Below are 25,571 nucleotides of genomic sequence, written 5' to 3'. Positions count from 1 at the left end.
TATAGGGTTTCCCACCTAAGTAGGGGATTGGACTAGAAGACCTCCAAGGTCCCTTCCAACTCTGATCCTATCCTATCCTATTCTGCTTTTGGCTAGAAAATTGTATGCAGGGATTTTCTTGTTTTTAGTTATGGTATGTAAATTAAATTATTGTAGGTGTCATATGAATTCCTATCACATCGGGAAATCTCCAGCAAATATTATATATCAGCTGAATTTTTATCAGGATCATGGATTTTAGAACAACAAAACAGTAAACAGTCATTGTTCAATTGTACTGCAAAATACTAACAACTTATCATTACTAAAATTATCTAGTTGAAACTAAGCCAATTAAAATGATATAAGCATCATTCTTCATTAATTCCAGACAACTTTATTTTATATTCATTATAGTTAAAAATGTGCATTCTAAACTTTAATTTAAAGTTCAAATATAGTTAAAAAGTAGATTTCATCCTTGTCAAGGAATTATTTTAAAAAGAATGGAAAAATCCTGTCAACATGGTTTACTTGAAGTTCCAAACAAAAATCTTAGTGAGGCCTTTTCTTTCTATTAAAGTCAGTTCCTGAGTTCAGAACAGATTTAGCTCTTAGCCCAAGAAAACAGACTGCAATGCAGTCTTTTTGGCTATGAGTCTCCAGATATACATTCAATCATTGTCTAATTGTCCAAAATGATGTGTTTCCAGTTAAATGCAATATTGGCTCCATGAGTTAACATTTCAACTGGTGGATTAACCATCTGCCACCTTTTCTCCTCTTTCATCTCTCTGCAGAAACACATGGCTAGAGATGGTACCTAATAAAATAGAAAATTCAAAATGTGCATGAGAAGGGATACAATAATTTGAAGAGAAACAAAAAGAAGCTCTATAGATGGCAACATCATAAGACATGGTATTCAGCCAGTTCGGACCGGTTCGCATGGGCATGGGCCTACCCCCTCGCCCTGGAGCTATGCCATCCTATTTAACTAAGTTTTTCAGACCGGGCGCATGTACAGAAGATGTGTGCATAAGCAAAGAGCATGTGTGGATGGACGGGCGCATGCACGGAAGGTGTACACATGTGTGAAGCTTATGTTCACGCTCGGGGCGAACCGGTAGTAAAAAAAGTGAAACCCACCACTGAACATCATAATACAATCAAGTAGTTTTCATTATTTTTCCATTTGAGTTAAGGATTAGGCTCTTGAGACTTTTTAAGGACCCCTGGAAGGAAGAGAGAAACTATAACCTTGTTTCTTGCCCAATAGTTAGGAAGAAGATTGAAAACAAGAAATTCAGAGTCCTCTGAGGTCTACACATGGATCATCAATGTGAAAAAGCAGCATCTGAGTGATTTGAGCCGATTACTCTCTCTCAGCACAATTCACCTTACAAGATCATTGTGGGGAAAATAGGAGGAGGAAGGAATATTAGGTTTGTTTTTCAACCTTGAGTTATTTATAAAAAAAACAAAGGAAGATTAAAAATAAGTAAATACATTTGAAAAACATGAACCAGGAACCTATGCCACCAATATAAGGCAGATCTGATCTTATACACTGGTCTCCTTGGTTTATTTTCATATGTAGCACTGTATTAAAGATGCTGCTAGCCAGCTTATTTTATTTCTACCCCCTTAACAAAAAGGGACTCTTTACTTCAGAAATTGCCAAGTGTAATGCCTGATATTTCCTAAAAGGTAAGATAAGACATCACAAGAAAAGCTCTACCTGAAATCCTTGAAATTTCTTGCAGGATGGGTAGGTACCCCAGTATAGTGCAAAGCAGTTGTTCATAATTTGAAAAATAAACAGATACACTGAAGTTCTCTTAGGCCTGGTTAAGGCACCAGGTTAGAAAGCAAGAGATCATTAATTCAAGTCCTGCCTTAGCCATAAAAGCCAGCTGGGTGACCTTGGGCTAGTCATTCTCTCTCACCCAAGCCATCTAACAGGGCTGTTGTGGAGGAGAAGGAACGTGTGTTGGATATGTGTCTCGCCCTCCCCCCCCCCCAATTGAGCTATTTGTAAAAATAATAAAGTTGGGATAGAAATAAATATGAACCTCTAGACTCCACGGGTATTAAGACTAGGAATGATGCAAACTCGAATAGTTCAAAACCTTTGAATGGTGCCTAGTTGGTGAAGTCAGAATAATAGATATAAAAAGGTTTGACTGACAATTATGAAGAACCAAGAAAAGGCAAAACTAAATAAGGCAGTTATAATGGCAATGTACAATGTCTTACCCTTTGAACAAACTTAGCAAATTCACTGCTTTCCCTGGCAGGCAAACCCAGTAATGGCCGAGGAAGGGAATCCAGAGAGGAGCAATGAGCAATAATCAGAATGGTGCCTGTAGACAGAAATGAGATTTCTTGAAGTGTCGTATTAAGGTACTGGATATGAACTCTTCTAGACCTGTTTTCTCCAATCTGTGGTGTAGAAAAATATTGGGTGTCTTGGCTAGACAATTTTGAAGTCCCTAATTCTGATACATTTACACCATTTTGGCAACCAAGGGTCATATTTATTTTTCAACGGCTGGAGGTTTAAATAGTGCAGTATCAGCCCCACTGAGCAGACTGGACTAGGGAATCAACTCAAGGAAGGCGAAACTACTTTTATTCAGATTGGCTGTAAAAGCAGAATCTTGCAAGTCTGATTGTGTTGCACCTCATCCCTTTCTTATACTCCTAGTGCAGTGCTGTCAAACTCACGGTCCACGGACCGGATGCATCACGCACTGGCCGCGCCCATGCCCAGTTTAGCGAAGGGGGAAAAAGCAATACATCACATGACACCACCATGATGATGTGAGTTTGACACCCCTGCTCTAGTGAATCAGGGTGAATGAAGTCTGCCTGGCCTACCGTTGAATGTTATCTTATTCTAGACCTTAAAAATGCTCCAGCCGCCCTATCTACAGGCAATGACTTAATGGGGCTTGTGAAAACTTGGAGGATTTTAACTCCTTTCTTTCTTGTTCTTGTTTTCTTTCTTCGTAGATATAGATATGTCAAGCTTATCATTCCAGCATTTCTTTCATTTTCTCCTATTAAAACTAGGAGGAAAACACACTGCTATCATTGAGGTAAACCAAATTTCAGTGGTGCCCAAAATTGAGCCACAGGAAATCAGAGATAGTTGCCTACCCCAACAAAGGAGAATTTCCTATAGCAAAGGTTTGCTTTCATTTTAATCACTGACTGAAGAATAATGAAGGTTTACCTTTTGATGAACAAGTATCAGTAATCTGTTTTATAGTTGAAGAGCATCTGTTAATATAGTCCTCATAGCTTTCAGACGGCATCAAAGTAGAAGAAGGAAAGTGACATCTGTTAAAAAACAATTATGTTAATAATTTAAGTGTAGTTGAAGTCTCGCATTATTACTATGTTTTTTCTTACTTGAAAGTTTTTAATCTGATTCAGAAGGATATTGTTCAGGTCTTTTGCTTGGATTGTTTATACCCTACAAATATATCTTTATATCTTCCTTCCCTATATTCTTACTCAAATGCTCCAACTATACCTTTTGTGCTCATAATTCTGAATCTCAAAAATTATGTGCACTTCCTTCATATATAAGGCTACTCTTTCTCCTCTTTTATCCAATCTATTCTTTTGATTAGTTATACACTTCATTCCTTACTTTTCATTCATGGGTTTGATATCTATTATGTGCCGGTTGCCTTTAGCCTCTTCACCCAGAGTAACAATCAGCCAAACCTTACAACATGTATAGTTCTTGTCTTGTATGTGCTGTCCTGCATTAAGATTCCCAGTTATTCCTGATATAAGTTGACATTTTCCTTATTATTCTTTACATGCTCATTATTGGGTGCCTCCACACTTTGCATAGGCCTCCCAGTTCCATTCCAAGTATTTGGTGTCATACTATTTTCAGAACTTTCTTCTTCCATCCCCAAGAATTCAGTTTAAAATCCTTTAGATTGTTTTGCAAATCACCTTCCAAATACGTTTTTTTTCTCTTCTTGTGAGGTGTAGTCCATCTCTTTTGAACCTCAACTGCCATCTCAGAAAGGATCTAAACCATTCTAATTGGCATCTTCTGACAAGCCATTTGTTCAGTTTGAATATTTTCTCTCCGGCTTGGTCATGTCCTTGCACAGGAAGGAGTAAAAAAAAAAAAAGCAATTGTATCACCTGTCACTTTTCTGCCCAGAGCTTCATAGGCTCTTGCAATATCCCCAATTGCCTTGTATTTGTTTCCAAATGGATCAATAGAAAGGACTATTTGATGAGCTTTGGGAATCTTTTTGATACACTGCAAATTGTCTGTTCCAGGAAGGAAGCAGGTTCCTTTTGATGGATTATCTTGCCAACAGATTGTGGCTTCAGCCTTTCTGAGCAGGGAGTCTCTGATTATTGCCATCCATTACTCCCTATTTCGGGTTTAGGGCAGGAATCCTTCCCTTTTCAAGCTTCTATTTTCAGTCCCTCAGGTCTGTGGCAGCTGCTCTTCATCCATGCATTCATAAACGTCATCAACAGGGAAGTCCTGAAAATTATCCTGAACCTCCAAAGTGTAAGAGCACTTCCTGACAGCTTTGAACCTTTCTGTCATGTTCCTCCATTTCTGTTACTTTCTCTATTTTCCTGGAGGTGTCTTGGTGTTCTTGTCTGTATAGAAGTGCCTCCTGTCTAATCCAAGAATTATCCATCTTCCTTGATAAACTAGGAGGTGAATCCTGTTGCCTTTAGCCTCTTCACCCTATCTCCAGAGTAACAATCAGCCAAACCTTACAACATGTATAGTTCTTGTCTTCAGGAAGGTTACAAAAGCAATTTCCTCCATCTCTAAGTTCCTGGGATGAACAACAAGAAGACAGATTCCTCCCCCTTGATCTCCCTTGCCAAATAGCTATTGAGCAAAAACACAACCAGCATGTAAACAATTAACACACAGTTTCGCTCTACAAAACATTATTGTAATACTTAAAAATTGCATATTTATAGATATATTTGGGGTGTGTGTGTTGAATATGTGACTGCTATGTGATTTAATATGTAGATGTTTTAAAAAAACAACGTGAAACCTTCCATTATTGGTTGCAATCATGATAAATATTTATTCACTGATACCTGCATATGCTTTGCAAGAAATATCCAATTGGTACATTAAAAAAAAACTACAAAGGAAATACAAGTATACTTTTAATGTCATGTATAAATTTGGCACTGAATTTTCAATGCTAATGACAAATTTCAAGAGAAGGTAACATTATTTTCAACGGTATCCTGTCTATTTCACATCCCTTATTTAATTTCAGAAGATCTAAAGATTATTGCAGAAAACATTTCAGGTGGTATCATTGTTAAAATACGATTTTGACCAAAATAAAAGCAAAATGATTCTGCTAACAACCTTGCTGAGGATCATAATTCATTGCAGAAGTTGTCTTTCCTTTGCAATGCACGTTTAAACCAACAAAACCTCAAGTCACTTCTGTCACCTAAGCATTTTTCACAATTTCAGCATCAATATAACAGATATTTCAAAATCTGAACTGTGCTTTGCTGCAATCAGTCAACCGCTAACATCACTTCCTGTTCTGTTTGTGGATTTGCAAATGTTAAAAAACTGTTCTGAACCACAGAACTAAGTTGCTATGGAAAATAAGGAAACCGTATGGCTAGAGTTGTAGAAAGCAAATAATTTCTGGCTGTCCATATCAACATATATGATAATGAGTTATTATTTATTTGAAAGTGTCTTAAACATAGAAGTTGTGTGATTTTCAACTTAAAAAATCTTGTTGCATTGTTCAGTGTGGCTCTCGGTTTTACTCCCAAAGTTGCTTCTTAATTGGTTTTAAAAAAAAATCCTCACAGAGACTACCCAAAATAGTGTAATAGTTTTGTATGCCCCAATGAGAATTATTGGCACGTGCCATTTTCAAATTGAACTTTGATTTAGGAACAATGCCATTCATTCCCTTGCACAAAGCAATTGCTTGCTTATCCAAATCATTGGCACTGCTGCTTTACCAGGAAGGCATTGCATTGGCTATTAGAATAAAAACTGTACGCATGGGAGTAGCATATATAAGCTCCAGAATCTAAGATTTGAGAGTTCAGATCAAATGCATTTTTTTACATAGCATCTGTTTCTAGCTATAACCAGTGCAATGCTTTCAAGAAACATGTAAGTAAGATATAAGGCCAGCCGCCTTCTTGTTTAACAGTTTACCCCTAACCTTCAGTTGCATAGAAACTAGGGATAATTCTGTCATTACCTTTTATACTTAAATACACAATCAGCAAAACTAGACTGGACTCAGCTTCTAATCAATGTTGTAACCATGACTGGTCAGGACATAAAACCAGGAAAATCCACTAAGGCGTCTCCCAGTTACTGACCATGACTGGCAGCTGATCAGAAGATTAGCAGGGCATCATTGTTCTAGAGGGCGGTGAGGATAAGCCAAGAGATAGCATTTAAAGTTAAATGTAAGATTTAGCTATTTGGATTTGTAACTCACCATAAGTAAAGTGACCCCACCCTGATTAGTTTTATTTGACAAGACTTCCGTAACTTTGGGTGGGTAATTTCCATTTAGTTACTCCCCATTACATTGACATAGCCAGCATATGAGAAACGTATTTGAACGGCAACACCTACTTGTATGTGGTATCTATACTGTAACCAAGCTCATTCAGTTCTTCTTCTGACGTAAAAGAGGGAGCAGTTGTGCTTGCCTCCCACTTAGTCCATTCAAACAGTCCAGGTTCTATCCGAATTTTAGCTTTCTGTTCTATCCGAAGCCCTGTAATTGGAAAACATTAAAAAAAAATAAGGAAGACCACTGTTCAGATCTGATTCCTTCATTCAATAAATATCTAGGCTTTTTAAGCTTCTAAATTCAAATTAAAAACAAACAAAGTAAACAGATGAAATCTAAGAAGGAAAGAAAATCATAGATGAGTATGAGACTTAAAAGGTGTAGACTTGACCTAAAATGGATTTTCTCTGAAGCAATAGAAAATAAAGCAAGACAGTTTTGAAAGTTCCTTTTTACTCAGAAAGGCAGGGAAAATTAGAAATAACTAGTGAAAAAGGATATACTTCTGTCCCCTTCCCCTCCCCAATAAAAGGAAAAGGGGAAAGGAGAAGGCGTAGTTTAAAGGCATTACAATGATTAATTGTAATCGTTGTAATTGTAATTAATTGATACAATTACAATGACTAGGAGGAGAAATGTTTAAATGATGTATCTAGAATGCTCTTTTATAAGCTGCTTTTATTGGCAGCCATATTATTGAAAGAGTAATGTGAATTTCTTGTCCAAACCAGAGGAATAATTTCCTTGAATTCCAATCCTTTGAATCCCAACATTAATATCTTTGGAGATGGCTGGGATGGTGGTACTTAAATTATGCTAGGTAGGAAAAAAGGAAATTATCTTGTAGAAACAGGAACAGAAAATTGGTAGGACAGTAAACCTGTGCTACTCAATAAACAACTGTTCATACTGAAAAGCCTTACCTTCTAATAGATGATAAGCTGTTTGAATACAGTGTAATGCTGGAGAAGAGTATACACAGCCAACAAACATTTCTTTTTCTAGCAAGGCTTCTCCTATTAGTAGAAAATATTACTTTTTCTTTTTTCCTCACAAAAAAGGGAATGGGTGCAAATTAATACATTTTCATGAATATCAGTTGAAATTTTTTCAAACAATCAAACTGGAAACATTTAAATGAGTTCTGTACAGTTTTAATGTGGTCTCTTTGTGGATTCCATCCTCTCCTTATATACAAACACCTTGATTCCCACAAGCACACCTCCATAACCCCTTTCAAAATGACAAGAAGCTATTGATAATTTGGATTTAATAAGAAGATCATTAAAATGTTGTACAGTGTAAAAATTAATTCATTACTTATATCTATGGAATATGAGCTTGATATAAAATCATGATGCCTTTACATTGTTTCTAAGGATGCTCCTAATGCTGTTCAGTCATTATTCTCCCAGAGCTAACTAAATATAGCATTAAAATACATTTCCCCAAAATATAATGACTTTTATGACCCAGTCTTTTCTCTAAGACTTAATGTCAGGTGCATCCAGTTTAAAGAGGCTTGCAATTATGATGTACTTGTTTAAAAAATACATTTGAATGTAAATTTGTATGGGTGTTATATCAAGAAAAGCCAAATAAGAATTTCTTTTAAAACTCCTCATTTTTCTTCCTCAGTTGCTGACTAATATACTAAAAATCTTACCAGTCAGTCTAGATTGAAATGTGCCACAGCATGATAAAGGAGGATCGTATTTATAGCGTTTAATATAATCATCTTGATTTGGTAAACTGGAGGGGAAATTGAGGTCTCGTCGATAATATTTTCCTGAAACAAGATGATATTAATCTTATTTAATTTAATTTTGTTAATTACCCATCTGATCTTAATATGCTGCTCTGGCTAATAAGATTATTGCTTAGTTTCTCTTCAGAATTATAATCCCAATCTTTTCTCCCAATGTAAACTATCATGAAAATCTCCTGGTGAGTGGATGTTTTATTTATTTACATGAAAACCATTTTAAATTCCCAGTACATTTGGGAACTGATGTCTCTTCTTTTAATGTAATACAAAATAGACGAGTCATTGTTCTTTTGTTCATTTCTGTTCACATAACCCACCGCTTTAGATCACACCTCCAATATCGGATCTCCAAACCTTTACTTACCATCTGGTCCAAAACATTGCTGTATCCAAGATTTCCCAAACACCTGGTCTACTCTTTCTCCATGGCAAATTACCAACATGTCTCTCTGGGTTGTGGTTTGTGCTGACAGCTGAAAGAAATTATTTTACAACTCTGCTTATTGAAATTATTGAAAGATTAGTAGTTCAGATGAACAAAAGTGAATTCATATAGCAACTAAATTGATGAGATCTGATCAGCCTTTTTCAACCTTTGCAACTTTGCTGGTTGGGGAATTTGGGGAGTTGAAATTCACACATCTTAAAGTTATCATGATTGAAGAATGCTGCATTTGACTGTATTATCATTTTATATTTATGCAGCAAATTTGTGAAACTTGTAATGTAGCACGTTTCATGAAGCAAAAACATTTGCTTGAATAAAGTCTATCAATAATAGCTTTCTGTCTCAAGAAAAAATGTTGCTTTGAGAAACTCATGAGTAGGATGTGATGTTTGGTTGTAGCTTCTACAAAGGGGCATCTACAGCAGGCTACAAAGGAGAGCAAGTGAAGAAGTCAGCCTCATGGCATTGCAATATTTGGTTACAAAGGGCAACTCTCCTTTGCGACAGATCATCTGCAGATACACTGAAGATTTAGGTAATATATTACATAGTTATTGAATATTTAAACATTCATTCACTATAATTAAACCATTAAGAATACAGTGTAGACTATCTTCTCCAAAATGCTGTCCCCCAAAAATATTAGATTACAGTATCCATCATTTTCAAACAAAGTACTATGCTATGTGGAAATGATGAGAATTAAAGGCAAATGCCTCTAGGAACATAAAAATCTAAAACCAGAAATATTTCTGTTGGGTATTTATATCAGAAAAATATAATAAAGAGACTATGTATTTAATATTACATGTATTAACAGCGGCTAGAATTGTATTTGTACAACATTGGAAAAGTGTGGAGATACCTACAGAAGAGAAGATAATAAAAAGATACTACAATGTACCAAAATTGATAGATTAACACTTGAAATTAAAAAGAAGGAAGACACAGAATTTTTAAAAGTATGGGATTCATTGATCAATGGTTAACTAACAGAAACAGAACTGAGAACGTTTAAAATTATTAGAGAAGGACTAATTTTACTATGAGGGCTTATTACAATATGTTTATTATTAATATGAATTAGTATTAATAATTAATAAGTATTAGTATTATGATGAGAAAACACTGTTATTATATGACCACTACTAAGGAACATTATTACTATCATGATTGCTCAAGCTAATTGTAACCAGACAATACACTGTTCATGTAGATGTTGAAATTGTTGCTCTTTCTTTATATAGCAAAAAAAACACACACACAAAAAATCTTTCTCAGAAGAATAGCAGGAAGAATTTACTTATGTGGATGCTGTAGATAGAATGAAATCTTTAGGGTAACTTTTTAAAAAGTTGGTTGACTTCTGAAAATAGATGTCATTGCCCTTTGGCAATTTTGATAATGTTACTCTTTCATCTAGAAATCCTGAACTAAAATGTGAAAACTGGATAAATGTTTTCTGTATCTAAATGTTTAATACCTAACTTGTCTTCCCCTTCATTCTTACACATATTCCATAGATCGAGATCCCTGAATTTCAGTTACCTGATGAGCAAGCATTTTGGCTACATTCCTTGGCACTGGACTTGGAATCTTTGTTTTAAAGCATGTTTTGATTTGGTTCTTAGGATGTTGGCCTGCATCTGCAGAGAAAATATATTCTCTGAAACATAAATAGCAAAGAACAAAACGGAAAACAGTGAGAACATTTGGAATCTCATATATCTTTGGACTGAATGTAAGACAACACATCACAGAAGAGTAATTTCCCTCATAAATGGAACACAGTGTTCTTACCAAGAAACCTGAGCCTACACAAAACTCTCTCCTGTGACTAAAGTGGGAAGTAGGAATTCTAGTACTCTCCAGATAATTGCAATGTTCATAACTCAGTATATAGTGAATAATGGGAGTTGTTTCTGAAATACCTTGGTGTTGGCAATAAGGAAATAAAAAGAAGGAGAATTATGGGCTCAATGTACTAATCAGTGAAACTGAACTATTTAGTGACAAATGAGCAATACTCCATTTTCTTAGCATTCCTTACTGGTATAATTAAACCTGCATTTTATGTAGAGTAAATGGCATTTTTCCCCTTCAGAGCACATCTATCTATTTTTGATGCTTTCTAGCATCTACAACCCAAAAATGCCTCCATAGCTATTTTAAGCAAAAACCATTTTTTAAAAAAAACATCCTTAGCTGTCAAAGACACAGAAACAGTTGTAAGATTATCTCTCAATTTAATGGCCATGACAATATATTCATTTTCATTCTGATTCCATGAGTCTGCCTTGCAATGCTAAAATAACAGATAGAAAGCTGAGACCCAATTCCATTCATTGGCTGGGTTACTCATATTCCTTGACGTGGAATGGGATATATCTTTTGGCTGTTATATGATTTCATGTTAAATTGCATTTAGATAGGGATAGCACTGGTAAAGGTCTCTCTCTCCTCTCTCTCTCACACACAAGCATGCACACATAAGTACACAAAGCTTTTAATTTAGCACGGGGAAGCCTTCACCCTATGAGCTGATCACCAGGCTAATCACTTGTGTTGCTGCAAGTGAGGTCCTGTCCAGTGGTGGGTTTCAAATTTTTTTACTACCTATTCTGTGGGGATGGCCTCTTTGTGGGTGTGGCTTAGCAGTCATGTGACCAGGTGGGCATGGCCAACTTATAAAATATGGTGAAACTCATTTAACAACGCTCTTGCTTAGCAACCAAAATTTTGGGCTCAATTGTGATCATAAGTTCTTTCTTTCTTTCTTTCTTTCTTTCTTTCTTTCTTTCTTTCTTTCTTTCTTTCTTTCTTTCTTTCTTTCTTTCTTGTGTCTCTCTCTACCTCTTTCTTTCTTTCCTTTCTCTTCCTCTTTCTTTCTTTCTTTCTTTCTTTCTTTCTTCCTTCCTTCCTTCCTTCTTTCCTTCATTCTTTCTTGTGTCCCTCCCCCACTTACTTACTTTCTTTCTTTCTTTCTTTCTTTCTTTCTTTCTTTCTTTCTTTCTTTCCTTCTTTCTTTCTTTTTTCCTCCCTCCCTTCTTTCTTGTGTCTCTCTCTCCAACTTTCTTTCTTTCTCTTTCCTTCTTTCTTTCTTTCTCTCTCTTTCTTTCTCTCTTTGTCTCTCTCTCTTTTTTCTCTCTCTCCCTTCCTTCCTTTCTCTTCCTTTCTCTCTTACTCTTTATCTTTCTTTCTCTCTCCTCCCCCCCTCTCTCTCACACACATCCCTTCCAGTTGGTGAAAATGTTTGTTTTGCCAGCTGGGGGAGGCTGGCAAATGAACCTTGCTATCCATTTAAAACTAACCCTATCACCCTAGGCACATTTAACTAGAGTGAGTGGGGTGGGGGTGATTTTCATGGGGGCAGAAGGGGGACTCAGCACTTGGCACAGAAGGCTTCACTTGCCACAGGCATTGAAAGCCTGAAAATTCCACCACATTTTCATGAAGGAAAGCAGCTCCACGAATTGCATTGGGGAGTTGGGCCAATTGGCAGCGATGACTGGAAAGGAGAGACGTTTCGCTTTGGGGGCTCCTGCTTCACTTGTCTCCCGGAAGGGCTTAGGCGGTGGTGGTGGCGGCGGTTCCTGGGGAGTGAAGTCATCATGGTCATTGTCTCCCCTGAGCTTCTGCTACAGACTGCCTTTCTTCCCTCTCTAACGCATGGATTTCTCCGTACCCTGTTGGAAACCAGGTGGCTGTCAAAGAGAAGGAAGCACGCATGGGCTTCTTCCAACAGCCAAGGAAGGAACAGGTCAGGAGCGGAGGACTCAGCTATTGGAAGAAGCCCGCGCAGCATGTGCTTCCTTCTCTTTGGAAGCCAGGCAGCTGTAAAAGGGAAGGTAAGTGTGCTTCTTCCAACAGCCGAATCCTCTGCTCTGGCAAAGGAAGTGGGTGGGTGGGGCAAGCATGGTGTGGACAGGTGGGGTGAGAGAGAGAGAGCGGTGACTGGGGAGGTGGGGGGGCAGGCCAGGGGCGGGACCGTACCAATAAGGGGCCTCCGGGGCCCCCGGTATGCAAACAAATGCCCAATTTCCGCTACCGATACGTGCATACCGGTACCGGTCAGAACCGGTACAGGTCAGAACTGGTACATGCATACCGGTACCAGTCAGGGCATACCGGTCAGAACCCACCTCTGGTCCTGTCTCTAAAATGATGAGTTAAGACATTTTCAACCAATTAATACTAACCTGTGTTTAACCCAGGTATCTGACTCATTGGCTTTTTCTGTGTAATTTTCAGGGAGAAATCCCCGGCATCCAGTTTGGTGAGATATACCAATTGTCCATCCATCACATATTTCATGTTGCCGTGACTGATCAACATATATAAGATCCCCTGAATTCAACATTAATTCATCAATATTTTGAGGCTTGTAGTGGAATAAGGCCCTTAAAACCTTAACAGAAGCCAGTTAAAAAAGTCAGTATTAAATTGAAAAATATTTTGTCAAATCCAAGAAAAGTTACATTTGCATATTTGCATCCATTAACCTGATTCATAATGTTGACATGTAATTGTAACCATAACCTTACATCATTAAGCATGTCCTCCACTTGGTTAAGAATATTTCCAAAATTCACTTCAGAATTAAATTCCATTGATTTCAATAGAATTTATTTAACAAAAGGAGATGGGATTTGACTGCTGGAAAATCAGCTACATTATATCAATAGTAGGAGAAAACATAGGGTGGACAAGGTGATGCTCTTGGACTTTCAAGAATGTGACAATCTGATTGTGTGAAATGTTATCATAGAAGGAACAGTTGTCTTCTGTAACACAATTATCAATGACAGCTAAAATAGTTGCTCAGTAATGCATAGTTATTATGGTTAAATCAAAGCCTTTTAAAATCTCTATGATTTTGCACCATACTTATTTTTATGTATAAGATTCAAATTTTAATTCAGTAAGAAATTCCTCAATAAATAAATTGACAAGTATAATGCTTTTGATTCATTTGGATTCTTTTTATCTACTTTTCACATTTGTGTGGTGAATGGTGATCATGTTTTGTTTATATTTATGCAGAAATATTGAAAATTTAAAAGGTTTCACAAACTTTTAAGCACTGCTCAAACACAGATGTTAATTTTAAGAGATTTAACAAACAGAGCATGCAAGTGTGATGGAAAAATTACTTTAGTTTACATTTTAGTGAAAGCTGATCAAATTTGTATTTTGTGAAGTAAAACTCAGTTCTGCTGTAAGTTCAACATATTCAAAATTGTATGATGCAGTCTTCCCATCAAAACTATGCATAAATTATAACAATTTGGGCAAAAAGTGTACAAGATTCATATATTAATGAAACAGTAGAAAATGGCATTCAAGAATATTGCTTTGAATAATTCTTTAACATGTTCAGAGCAGTTAGTCATACATATATGAGTATACTGTAAGTATGAAAATTAATATATCTTTCTGAGTGCCATTCTAAAAATCTATACAAAGATACAAAAATGGGTGAACCTAGAAACAGAGGAAGCGTGAAGTGGATGGATTCCAGGTAAGTACACCTACTTGATAGTGGACGAAGCGCATATCCCTAGAATAGAGAGTTGCCACCCACTGGCAATTTTGCTTAGGGTTGATTGATTTAGCCAGCTGTTCCAATGTCTTTTGATGATGAGGATAAAATTTGTGGGCTAAAGTGAGGTGGAGTTGCTTTATTGAAGGCTTCACACAGCAATCTGCAGACAAAACATAACCAAGCTGTATCTACAAGGCTGTATCAGGTATTACTGTATTATTCTCCGACTTGCATTTGAAAAAGTGTTGCAGCATTGAACTGATGCACAGAGAAATCATTTGGCCACTCCTTCAGAAAATACCCCCCTTGCTTTCAGTGGTATACATAGATCCCTGTATTCTTAGAAGTTAAATCCATACAGGCAAGCATTAGAACATATTCTAATACTCCCAAAGCTATACAGAAGGGGCTGTTATATAGAAGGAGAATGTAAAGGACGGCTCCCCCTCTCATAAACCTGCTTCTCTGCTTGTACCGGTAGACATCATGACCTCTGGATTATTGTTACCTGCTAAGACTGTGGCCTCTGCAGCAAAAGCAGCAGCAAATGATTTGATGACATTTTCAGGGCCATCACTAAGAAAGAAGCCAATGTAGCTGCTGGAAGAATGTAGTGACAGGGAAATCATCACAGGAAAACTGCTGGAGAATTGGCTACCGGCTTTTTCTAGTGCTTGATATAAGCCATCAACTTTTTGGTCTTCACACTGAGGGGGGGAAAAAATCTCTTGAGTTAGAGTGACAGACTAAAGAGCTGTGTTAACTGTTGAGTGTAGTATACAGTAATATATAAAACTAAAACCTTTAAAGTAAAGATGACACGGATATGATCAATTATAACAACTGAAATAAGTATAGGTCATTTCATCCAGCTACTGGCTTAATTTCTGAAATCCAAGATACTTTTCATGCCACCACAAGTCTCCTGACCATTTTCTCGCTGGCAGTTACTCAGTTCTTCTCAGGAACAAATTGGAACTCTTCCAGCGGGACACCAAGGTTGTACAAAAACCAGCATCCTGTCAGCATTCCATTCTATTCTACTCTATCCTACTTTCTCTGCTCCTCTTGCAGCATTTCCTCTTGCAGCATCTTGCAGCAAGAGAAAAAGCCACTCGGTTGAAAAAGCACAGGGAAACAGTGGTGTCTTGCAGGGGCTGTGGGGAGTCACTCAGCAGAAAATATGAAGGAGGCAAAAATGCTTGTCTATTAAATCACCTGCCCAACATCTCCAGGGCTAACACTGCACAATAAACTTCATAGTATTTCCTCCTGTACCACAGATGAGAATGAAGTTAATGAGCTCAGCTATGGAAAAGCGTCACTGGTGTTAAGAATAGCAAGTGTGACACAAATCCCAGAGGAACACACATGCAGAGTGAAATTACCTCTGAGCTTAATCTTTAGCTTAACCCAAATAGTGCATTAAGCTTTACACAGCGAGGTAAGATTGCAACAATAAGAGATACCAGAATGTTATTTAAGTCATTGTCGTCTCTCACACACAAGTAACTTACTGTGAAGAAGTCAGAAAGTGTAATGTGTGGAAAATTTTCATGGGCTTTGTTTTTTCCACACTGGCATTTGCTTTCTCTCCAAAACTTCAGCAGAATGTCATTCAAGGGGCCCGTTGGACACAAATAGAGGGCATATTCCTGAGGGATGGGATCTTCTAAAGAAGGATCATTGCAGTGAGAATGCAACCTGCAATTAAAAAGGAGAATGGCTTCCCTTCTGAGAATAGATAAGGTCAAAAAATAGGCAACTCTTTCTTGCATTTTAGAATACTTTAAAAGGAGAAAATAGCTGTTTTAAGCCTTGTAGATCCTGAAAGCACCCACTCCACTCCTTAAAAACTGGTTAATTTTCTCAGGATGTATGCTACTCCCACCTATTTTAAAGTATGGCCCTTCACATGTTGCATAAAGCCTAGTTAATTTCTCAACTTGTCTAAAATTACCCATAGAAATGTGGAATGGGAAAAGTGGTAACAATATTTTTTTTTGTTAATTCAGGGCAAGTTGTGCTGAAGCTTTTCAGACGGATGATTATCTGATGACTTCCACTGAAGGGAAACAAACCACTTTGTAAGTCAATTTCACTAGTTGATCATTTATTGTCATGTTTATGGAAATTCTCTATCATCCAGGTCATGGTTGTCCCAAAGGTGTTTTTTTATTGACATGAAAATCCTCCCAGTGCCTAATTTAAATCTATCATAGGTTCTGTTCCTGCCTTATGGAGCAATAGAGAAAAGCCAACTCACTCCTCTGCATGGCAACCATTTAGACTTCTGCTGTCATATCTTAGTCTTCTCCTCAGTAAAACAGATACGCCCATCTCCTCCATTGTTCCTCATAGGAATTGGTTTCCAGGTCTCTTATTAACTGAATAGCCTTTGTCTTTACTTGTGCCAATTGATCGATGTTCCTTCAAACTATGATACCAAAACTAAACACATCTCCAGAATAGAAATGTTAAAACTACAATTTTTGTTACAAAAAAATCCACTGAAATTATTCTAGTTTAAAAGCACCCTAGGTTCATCCTTCTCAAGATTAAATAGCAGCTAAGCCTACAATAATACAATACAATAGTAGAGTTGGAAGGGACCTTGGAGGTCTTCTAGTCCAACCCCCTGCCTAGGCAGGAAACCCTATACCGTTTCAGACAAATAGCTACCCAACATCTTCTTAAAGACTTCCAGTGTTGGGGCATTCACAACTTCTGGAGGCAAGCTGTTCCACTGATTAATTGTTCTAACTGTCAGGAAATTTCTCCTCTGTTCTAAGTTGCTTCTCTCCTTGATTAGTTTCCACTAATCAATAAGATCTTTGGGATAGATTTTCCTAAATAAGCCCCAATATCAGAAGCATATTTTGGTTGTATGTTGCTCACAATCATTTAACTGTGAGATGGGCCCTATAAATATTATGAAATAAATAATAAATACATACTTGTTCCCAGAACGGTAAATGTTACAACTTTTACACATTTAATAATCACATTTTTAAAGAATCTGATCATGTCAGTTTCTGATAGTTCTGATGACAAAGCAGACTTTCTCTCCACTGCCAAGTTAAATAATTGTCCACCCATCCATGAGTCACTAGAAAATAGTGCTAGCATAATGTTTGATTTTTCCTTGGCAGATTCCCACCCCACACTTGTTTCTATTGTGAATAGCCATGTCCATTTTTTGAGTGTGTGCTGCCTTTTGTTTAATTGTCTGGTGGTGTTGGCCTCTGTTATTTCTGAGGGATTCCAAGCTAGTGGGAAACAGTTACCAATCCCAATAATACTGGAGTGGGACAGGAGGGGGTTTGGGGAGATGATAAATTTAGACCGGTGGCATGATCCCCCTTTCCTGCTTTACCATGCAGAGCAAAGCCAGAGAAGATGAGATTACATCTTCATTTAGGAAGCCCACCTAACAGCTATTAGACTTGCTGAAACACCAGATTTTGAAAGAATGTCCATTCAAAACCATAGAAGCTGACTTGCCAAAGGCTGCGGTTTTGAAATATCACATTAGATATGGTCATATTGGCTGCTTTTGAAAGAGATACATTTTTCTCTTTTTCCCCACACATTTTCAAGTAGGTATTGTTCTTTCAAATCCATGTACTTCCTCACCTTTTTTAAATGGGGAGGAGAAAAATGACAACAGAGAAGATTGCCAAGAAAGTGAAAAGAAACATTATGCTCACACCACCTTGAAGTGGCCAATAGAAATTGAATTGATCCACCCCTTTTGGATCACTCGACTGAGCCGTGTCAACAGCATGGGCAGTGAAACGTGTCATTTTGAAATTCTTAGTGGTTACTGTCAATTTTGGAGGGGAAACAATACAGGAACAACTAAGAATGACTTAAGATTGCCTCAAGCTTGGGCTAAGGATGAGAAGACAATTCTCAAGGACCGAAAGAGCAAAGAGAAAGGCCGGGAATTTCATACCTTGATTAGATTTTAGTGGGAAAGGCTCCAAGATAGGTAGGCCGAGTGTTGAAAAACACTGTACTCCTTGCATATAGTTATGACACCAACACACTCTGAGAATCTCTTTATCAGCCATATTTCCCTGAGGCAACTCTAATGTATATCAAGATCCAAAGCTCTTCTTCCATATCGTTTTTGAATTATATGCGTGTTTGTGTGTTTTTTAATGTTGTGTGTTTTTTAATGTTGTACGCCGCCCTGAGTCCTTTTGGAGAAGGGCGGCATATAAATCCAAATAAACCAAACCAAACCAAACCATATGCAACTCTATTCCCTAGATCAATGTTTCTCAACTTTGGCTACTTTAAGATATGTGGACTTCAACGTCCAGAATTCTCTAGCCAGCACAGAATAGCTGGCTGGGGAATTCTGGGTGTTGAAGTCCGCAGGTCTTAAGTGACCAAGGTTGAGAAACACTGATCTAGATAACATAAATGAAAATCAGGGCTCTACACAATAGAGTTATTGAATCAGAAAAAAACATTCAAAATAAATTTCGCTGCAGCAACATGCCATACTACTTTATTTAAAACTTTTAAATTGTTATCCATTTTATATCAAATTCTGAGCAGCTCCCAATTTAATCGTAATTAAAATCACACCAAAACTTACCATTGTATTGCTGCTTCTGCTGTCTTTTGTCCAGTAGCTGCCAATGCCTTTAATCTAAGGAAAGAACAATATATTCATTTTGAGCAAAAAATGTGATAGATAATGTTTAAACAGTGTCACTAAAAATTTGGCTTTGCCATATGTATAGCTATTGCTCCAGTGGTTAAGACTCCAGGCTAGTAATCAGGAGATCAAGAGTTCTAATCCCTTCCTAGTTAGGTAGGAAAGCTGACTGGGGGACATTGTGCTAAAACCCTATGTAGGTAGTCCTCAACTTATAACAGTTCACTTAGTGACCGTTCAAAGTTACAACAGCATGACTTAGGACCACTTTTCACCCTTATGACATTGCCGCATCCCCCTGGTCATGTGATTTATATTCGCATGCTTGACAACTGACTCACATTTATGACAGCGGGAGTGTGGTGGGGGTCACATGATCCCCTTTGTGACCTTCTGACAAGTAAAGTCAATGGGGAAGCCAGACTCACTTTAACAACCGTGTTATGAATTAACAACTGCAATGATTCACATTTAACAAATGTGACAAGAAAAGTCGTAAAATGGGGGCAAAACTCACTTCACAAATTTCTCGCTCAGCAACATAAATGTGGGGAAAATAGGAGGAAGGCGATTGGGAAGATTGTTTACTGCCTTGGATTATTTATAAAAATAATAAAGGCAGGTTAAAAAAAGAAAAGAAAAATCACCAAGTTCAACCCCTGGTGCTAAAAATATTCTTGTACACGCAAGCGTTTCAGTGAGGCATTACCTTTTTCTATCTTTTCAACTGACTTGGTATAAGGATGTAAACTGTCTTGTTAGCTATAACAAAGTTAATGTGCATATAATGGTCTGTGAATCAGCAGCAATTCTCCAGTTCAGGTCCCCTAGGTTTAAAGATGGTTTTTACACATGATAGTAACCACCATTTAGACATTTCCTCTTGTAATCATCGGCATGCAAGAATTACAGCATACGTGAATTTTAGAAAACGGTGCCCTGGTTAATTGGAGAATTAGATTACCTCTTCTTAAGAAATATTGAATGAAGCAATCCTATCTGTGATTTTACAAAAGTCTGACATTTAGCCTTAGATAAAACTTAATACAGGTAGTCCTTGATTATAGATTATAGATTTATAGATTTATTAGATTTGTTAGCCGCTCCCTCTCCACGAAGGGACTCGGGGCGGCGTACAATAAATAAAAAGCACATATTATACAATTAAACATTTCACGGAGAAGGTATAAAAATCACACAACAATCATTACAATACACAAAAATAGTAATAATAAGGTTAAAAATTAAAATACCCCAATATAAAATTACAAGTTTAAAAGAATGCCAGGAGCATTAAAATGGAACTATGGTTGAGCCAGGCTGGCTAGTTGAAAAAGGTGGGTCTTGAGTTTTGAATGGAAGGAGCGGAGGTCAGTAGTAATCCTAATGTTGGGGGGGAGGTCATTCCAGAGGGCTGGGCCCATCACAGAGAAGGCCCTGCTCCTGGGCGCCGCCCTTTGGCATTGCTTAGTGGACGGCAACCGGAGAAGTCCCTCTCTGTGAGAGCGAATTGGTCGTAGGGATGTATGGGGTAGGATGCGATCCCGCAGGTAACTAGGTGACTTGACTTACATTAGTTCGTTTAATGACTCTTCTAAGTTACAATGGCACTAAAAAAAAGTGATTTATGACCATTTTCCACATTTATGACCATTGCAGCATCTCCATGGGCACATGATCATAATTTAGATGCCTGGCAACAGACTAATATTTATGATGGTTGCAGGACCCTCGGGTCAAATGATTACTGCCCCAATGGTTGGCAACAACTAGTGGAGTAAAATCCTCAGGGACTCTTTTACCTTTGACTTTTTATCAAAAATAAGTTATTATTAGTTTAGATTCACTCCTTAGCTGATATAGATTAGCAGCTCATTTGTAGGTGTGACTGGGAGAGAGAAGGATGCAATGGATCCATCAGTGTTCTTAGTATGTCCTTTGATATGCCTCTTTAGCCCTTGTTTGATGTTGGGCCCAATGTCAGAATGAAACTGCTTTAGAGGCTTTCATGCAGCTGAGTTTATCCCTCTGACGTTGGAGCTCTCTCCGCACCTTCAGAAGAGAAAAACCAAAGAAGCTTTTATTCCTTAGATACCTTTCCAGGAATATTAAGGTTGTGGCCCACATCAGTTGTCATTCAAATACTGCAGCCCTGTTGAATTGTGTTTATTTAGAATCACGGTGTATCCTGCCATTCTACTTCAAAAAGCTGAAGGTGACTAGCAGCAACTGTATTAATAAGCAAGCTGTTATATCCTATACAAAAATAATCACAGAAACCCAACAGAAACACATATCTAGAAAGAGTGCAGAGAAGAGCAACGAAGAGGATTAGGGGACTGGAGACTAAAACATATGAAGAATGGTTGCAAGAACTGGGTATGTCTAGTTTAATAGAAAGAAGGACTAGGGGAGACATGATAGCAGTGTTCCAATATCTCAGGGGTTGCCACAAAGAAGAGGGAGTCAATGTCACTGCGTTAATTGTTTGCTAGCTGAACTGAAGATTTATTGCGCAGGTCATAGGCCTTATCAGCAATGATTTACTCTGCATGCTTCTTAACACGTTTCTTAATACATCACACATTCCAGAGACTTCTTTACTTTTGATCTTCTGTTCATCTGCCAATAAGGTGGACGACAATTGCTCTTGCCAAAATGTAACAATTAGATAGTCAAACTATTTTCCAAGGCACCTGAGGGTAGAACAAGAAGCAATGGGTGGAAACTAATCAAGGAGAGAAGCAACTTAGAACTGAGGAGAAACTTCCTGACAGTTAGAACAATTAATCAGTGGAACAGCTTGCCTCCAGAAGTTGTGAATGCCCCAACACTGGAAGTCTTTAAGAAGATGTTGGATAGCCATTTGTCTGAAACGGTATAGGGTTTCCTGCCTAGGCAGGGGGTTGGGCTAGAAGACCTCCAAGATCCCTTCCAACTCTGCTATTGTATTGTATTGTATTGTATTGTATTGTATTGTATTGTATTGTATTATTGATTTTTAAAGAAACAATGGACATAGCCAATGGACAAACAAATGTTAGAAGCTAATTTAAATTGTAGTTAACTATAAGCTAACTAAACACGCTAAATAATATCTCCCTGCCAGGGAAAATAATCAGGAAATGTTTTTGTCGTCCCACTCAGAAAAGATATGACTCTATGAGGTTCTTAGTATATTTAAGTGAATGAGAAATGTAAATATTTCCCCCCCAAGCCTGCTCCTAAACCTTTGTATTGAAATTATTCCTAAAATGTTATTTGCTTTGTAAGAAGTAATTCATCAGAGCAAATTCATTTGAAAGCAGCTGGCAAATATTATTCGTATGTTTCATTCTTTAAATGCCTAGTATGCTACATAGCAATGTAAAAGCTAGCACTTTGGGATTTCAATGTTAGAAATTGGCTATCCAAGAACAAAAGGAAATTGTTCAAAGCACCCCTAGAATTCTAAAATCAGAACGCTGGAAGGGACATTGCACAATAGCTCATTTAACTTAGTCAGTTGCCTGTTTGTTGCAGGAAATTCAAAGCACCCCAAAAAAGTGGTTGCCCAGTTTTTACCTGTGAGGACTCTTAAAAGACTCTAAGAGTCTTCACAAAATTACACATTTAATAATTCATTTGCTTACAATCATAGAGTTTTAAAAGCTTCCAGAATTTTGTCTCCTTTAAGAATTTAACTTCAATAAATCCCAAACAATTTCCAGTTTTAGTATTGTATTTGCTTTGCTTTGGTTCAGGTATACTTTAGATGATTATATTGTGATTGAATTTAACAACACTGCCAAATAATCTTCTCCAGCAAATTGACCTAAAAAATGTAGGCATATCCTTTGCTTTATTCCCAAAGGAGACGCAATGCTACAAATGAATCACTGATGACTCCATGCGGTCTTTTAAATTGTTTATTTATTTATTAAATTTATATACCTCATTTGAACTTTGGTGCTTTCAATTATTGCATATATACCATAGAAAGCCAGGGCAACCAGCAGAGAGATGCTGAACTGTATAAAACCAGACAAATCACTTGAAGCCAAAATCACAAGACTACATCTGATTTACTTTGGCGATGACATGCGTGCAAATTCATTGCAGAAATCAGTGATGCTAAGGAATGGTTAATAGAGCAAAAAGAAGGGGCAAGCAAAGAACTTGCTGTCCCGATACCATCAAAGCTGTACAAAGATGAACATCCAACAACTGAAAGAAGCTGTGCTGGGCAGCATGGAGAGCACTTGCATTATAAAATTGCCAAGAGTCTGACACGACTGAATGGTTAAAACAATGATATATCACTCATCTCATGATTGAGTAATTCCATGTGGCTTACAGCACAATAAAAACAAAAATATATAAACATTAAAACATTGAGAAACATTAACACAAACAGGAATTGGGTAAACTGGGAACCAATACATAAACAGGGTGGGGTGGAGATGTTCTTCTCATAAGCTCTTTCCATGAGCTCTTTTAAACATAAAAGGATGGATTTCTGTGACAGTGTGAGAATAACTGTACTTACGCTGTATGTACAGAGAAGCCAGTGGCCAAGAGAGGCTCCAGTAAGGAATTGGTACTTCTGTTTTTTCTCTTGTTTAAGACCTTTGAATAGAGCTGAGTCTCAGCTGCCGCCATCTCTTCCTTTCCTTCTGTAAATGTGTGTATAGAGAAAGAGAGGCAGAGTCTGCTAAGATAAAATCAAACCCTCAAAACCTCCTTCAGTCTTTTTGTCACAAGCTGATATCCTGTTTCTACAGAATGCTGCGGTTCATACAATTATTACAATAGGCAGCCTACAAAGAGGGGGAAAAGGAAAGCAGATTTTTTATATACGTGGCTATGTACATGTATCAGCAGATTCAGTATGCTTTATATTGCCTTTGAGTTAGTCTTGGGTCCTGGAGACAGCCTGGATTAGTATCCGCATGATCCTTGGCAAGATTTTGGAATGGCTTGCCATTGCCTCCTTCCTAGGGCTGAAAGAGAGTGAATTGTCCAAAGTCACTCTCTTGTGCCTAAGACAAAATTAGAGGATGTGGTTGGTGGTATCTTTGGTGTCTGCACCCAACTGGCTCTCTTTTAGCAGGAATTACCAATGAATTAGCCACATTCCATATTACTACAAGTCAGTGTTTCCTGGTTTGTAATTCTTTTTATTGAACTCGATGGCAGTCCAGTTCTGACAATTCTTGGAAAATGGACAATTGATGTACTCATCAAAGCTAATGACAAGACTTCCTAGTAAAATTAGAATTAAGTCAATAATCTTTAAGGAAAAAAATAACTTCATCCAAAACCTTATATCCTCTTTCCAAAGTACGTAAGTGTTACGTATCTTGAGTTATAATCTTATCTGCATTGTTGTTGGTTTTTTGTTCTCTTCCCACTCTTTCACACTCTCCATTCTATGTTCAATCACCATTTGTAATTAAACTCAGAAAGTTAATTTATGGTAGATTGGAATCTGCATGTAGAATCTCCAGATGTTCTGGAGTACAGTAGATTCCTCATAATCTCCAACCACTAATTTTGCTGACTGCCACTAATGGAAATTCCTGGGCAAGACATATGGATAAACCCAAGTTGGAAAAGTTTAATATTCCCGGATATGACAAACTGCTGTCCAGGATTTAGAATGCAAGCAGGATACAGGACCTCCTGCTTGCATTCTATTGCTGAGCATAAGTTCTTTTGAAAATACTGAGTCAAAATCCCACTTATGAATTTCAGGAAAAATACTATACCATCCCTACTGATGTGCTATGGGTCATAACTTTCAATTAGTATGTGAGAAGTCAATTGAGCTCTTTCCTGGACAAGGAGACCTTGCTCGCTGTCACCTTATTCCTTGGTCATTTCCTTTTTGGATCACTGCATGTGTTCTATGTGGGCTGTCCTTGAAAACCACCCAGACACTTCAACTGCAGCATGCACAGTAATGGGGGGGGGCTACATTTGCCCATGTAACCCCTCTGTGGTATGAGGTGCACTGGCTTCCAGAGGTTTTTTTTGGTGTGCAATTCAACGTGCTGGTCATCACCTTTAAATCCCTATATGGTAAGGGTCAGGCTGTCTGTGGGACTGCCTTTTCCGAAGGATACCTACCCATTTTATCAGATCAGGGTGGGCATGCTCCTGGTCCTTTCTCCCAAATGTTGCCATCTGATCGGAGCTCGGAAGTGTGCCTTTTCCATGGCAGTCGTTGCCCTATGGAACACTCTGCGTCCTGAAATTCGGCAGGCTTCTACCTTCCTAGCTTTCGGTGAAGCTTTGAAGTTCTGGCTTTTCCCTGAAGTGCTGGGATAAGATTGGATGACAGCACATTAGAAGCCTGACGGTGCAAGATTTGTGTTGTTTTTAATGTTTTAAATGTGTTTAGCTTTATTGTTTTACTGTGATTTTACTTATCTTTTGGTCTTTTATTGGGAACCACCCAGAGTGGGCTGAAAGATGGGTGACTATATAAATGTTTTAGATAGATAGATAGATAGATAGATAGATAGATAGATAGATAGATAGATAGATAGATAGATAGATAGACAGACGATAAA

At 37.6% G+C, this 25,571-nt stretch overlaps 1 protein-coding gene across 1 annotated transcript; it reads right to left on the bottom strand.

Annotated features, from left to right (window-relative positions):
- Positions 1-395: 395 nt before the first annotated feature.
- UBASH3A (ubiquitin associated and SH3 domain containing A) lies at positions 396-23,658 on the bottom strand. Its single transcript, XM_081952655.1, has 14 exons — positions 23,543-23,658; positions 18,952-19,005; positions 15,857-16,043; positions 14,848-15,046; positions 14,330-14,499; positions 12,994-13,202; positions 10,343-10,460; positions 8,711-8,819; positions 8,245-8,367; positions 7,502-7,594; positions 6,638-6,782; positions 3,221-3,327; positions 2,239-2,345; positions 396-802 (listed from the first exon to the last, which is right to left on the bottom strand). Exons 1-14 carry the CDS (start codon positions 23,653-23,655, stop codon positions 665-667), a joined length of 1,872 nt encoding a protein of 623 aa, XP_081808781.1. The 5' UTR covers positions 23,656-23,658; the 3' UTR covers positions 396-664.
- Positions 23,659-25,571: the final 1,913 nt, after the last annotated feature.

The sequence above is a fragment of the Natrix helvetica genome (assembly GCF_964273705.1).
Source record: "Natrix helvetica genome assembly, chromosome: 4".
Lineage (NCBI taxonomy): Eukaryota > Metazoa > Chordata > Lepidosauria > Squamata > Natricidae > Natrix > Natrix helvetica.
This window is presented reverse-complemented; position numbering and strand designations above follow the sequence as displayed.

Excerpts from the sequence above, each read along its gene's own strand:
- UBASH3A (XM_081952655.1), bottom strand. The coding sequence starts at position 23,655 with ATGGCGGCAGCTGAGACTCAGCTCTATTCAAAGGTCTTAAACAAGAGA. Across the intron at positions 8,368-8,710 it reads GCAATGTTTTGGACCAGATG|GAAAATATTATCGACGAGAC; the intron begins GTAAGTAAAGGT and ends ATCTTGTTTCAG. Across the intron at positions 7,595-8,244 it reads ATTTCAATCTAGACTGACTG|GAGAAGCCTTGCTAGAAAAA; the intron begins GTAAGATTTTTA and ends TTCTACTAATAG.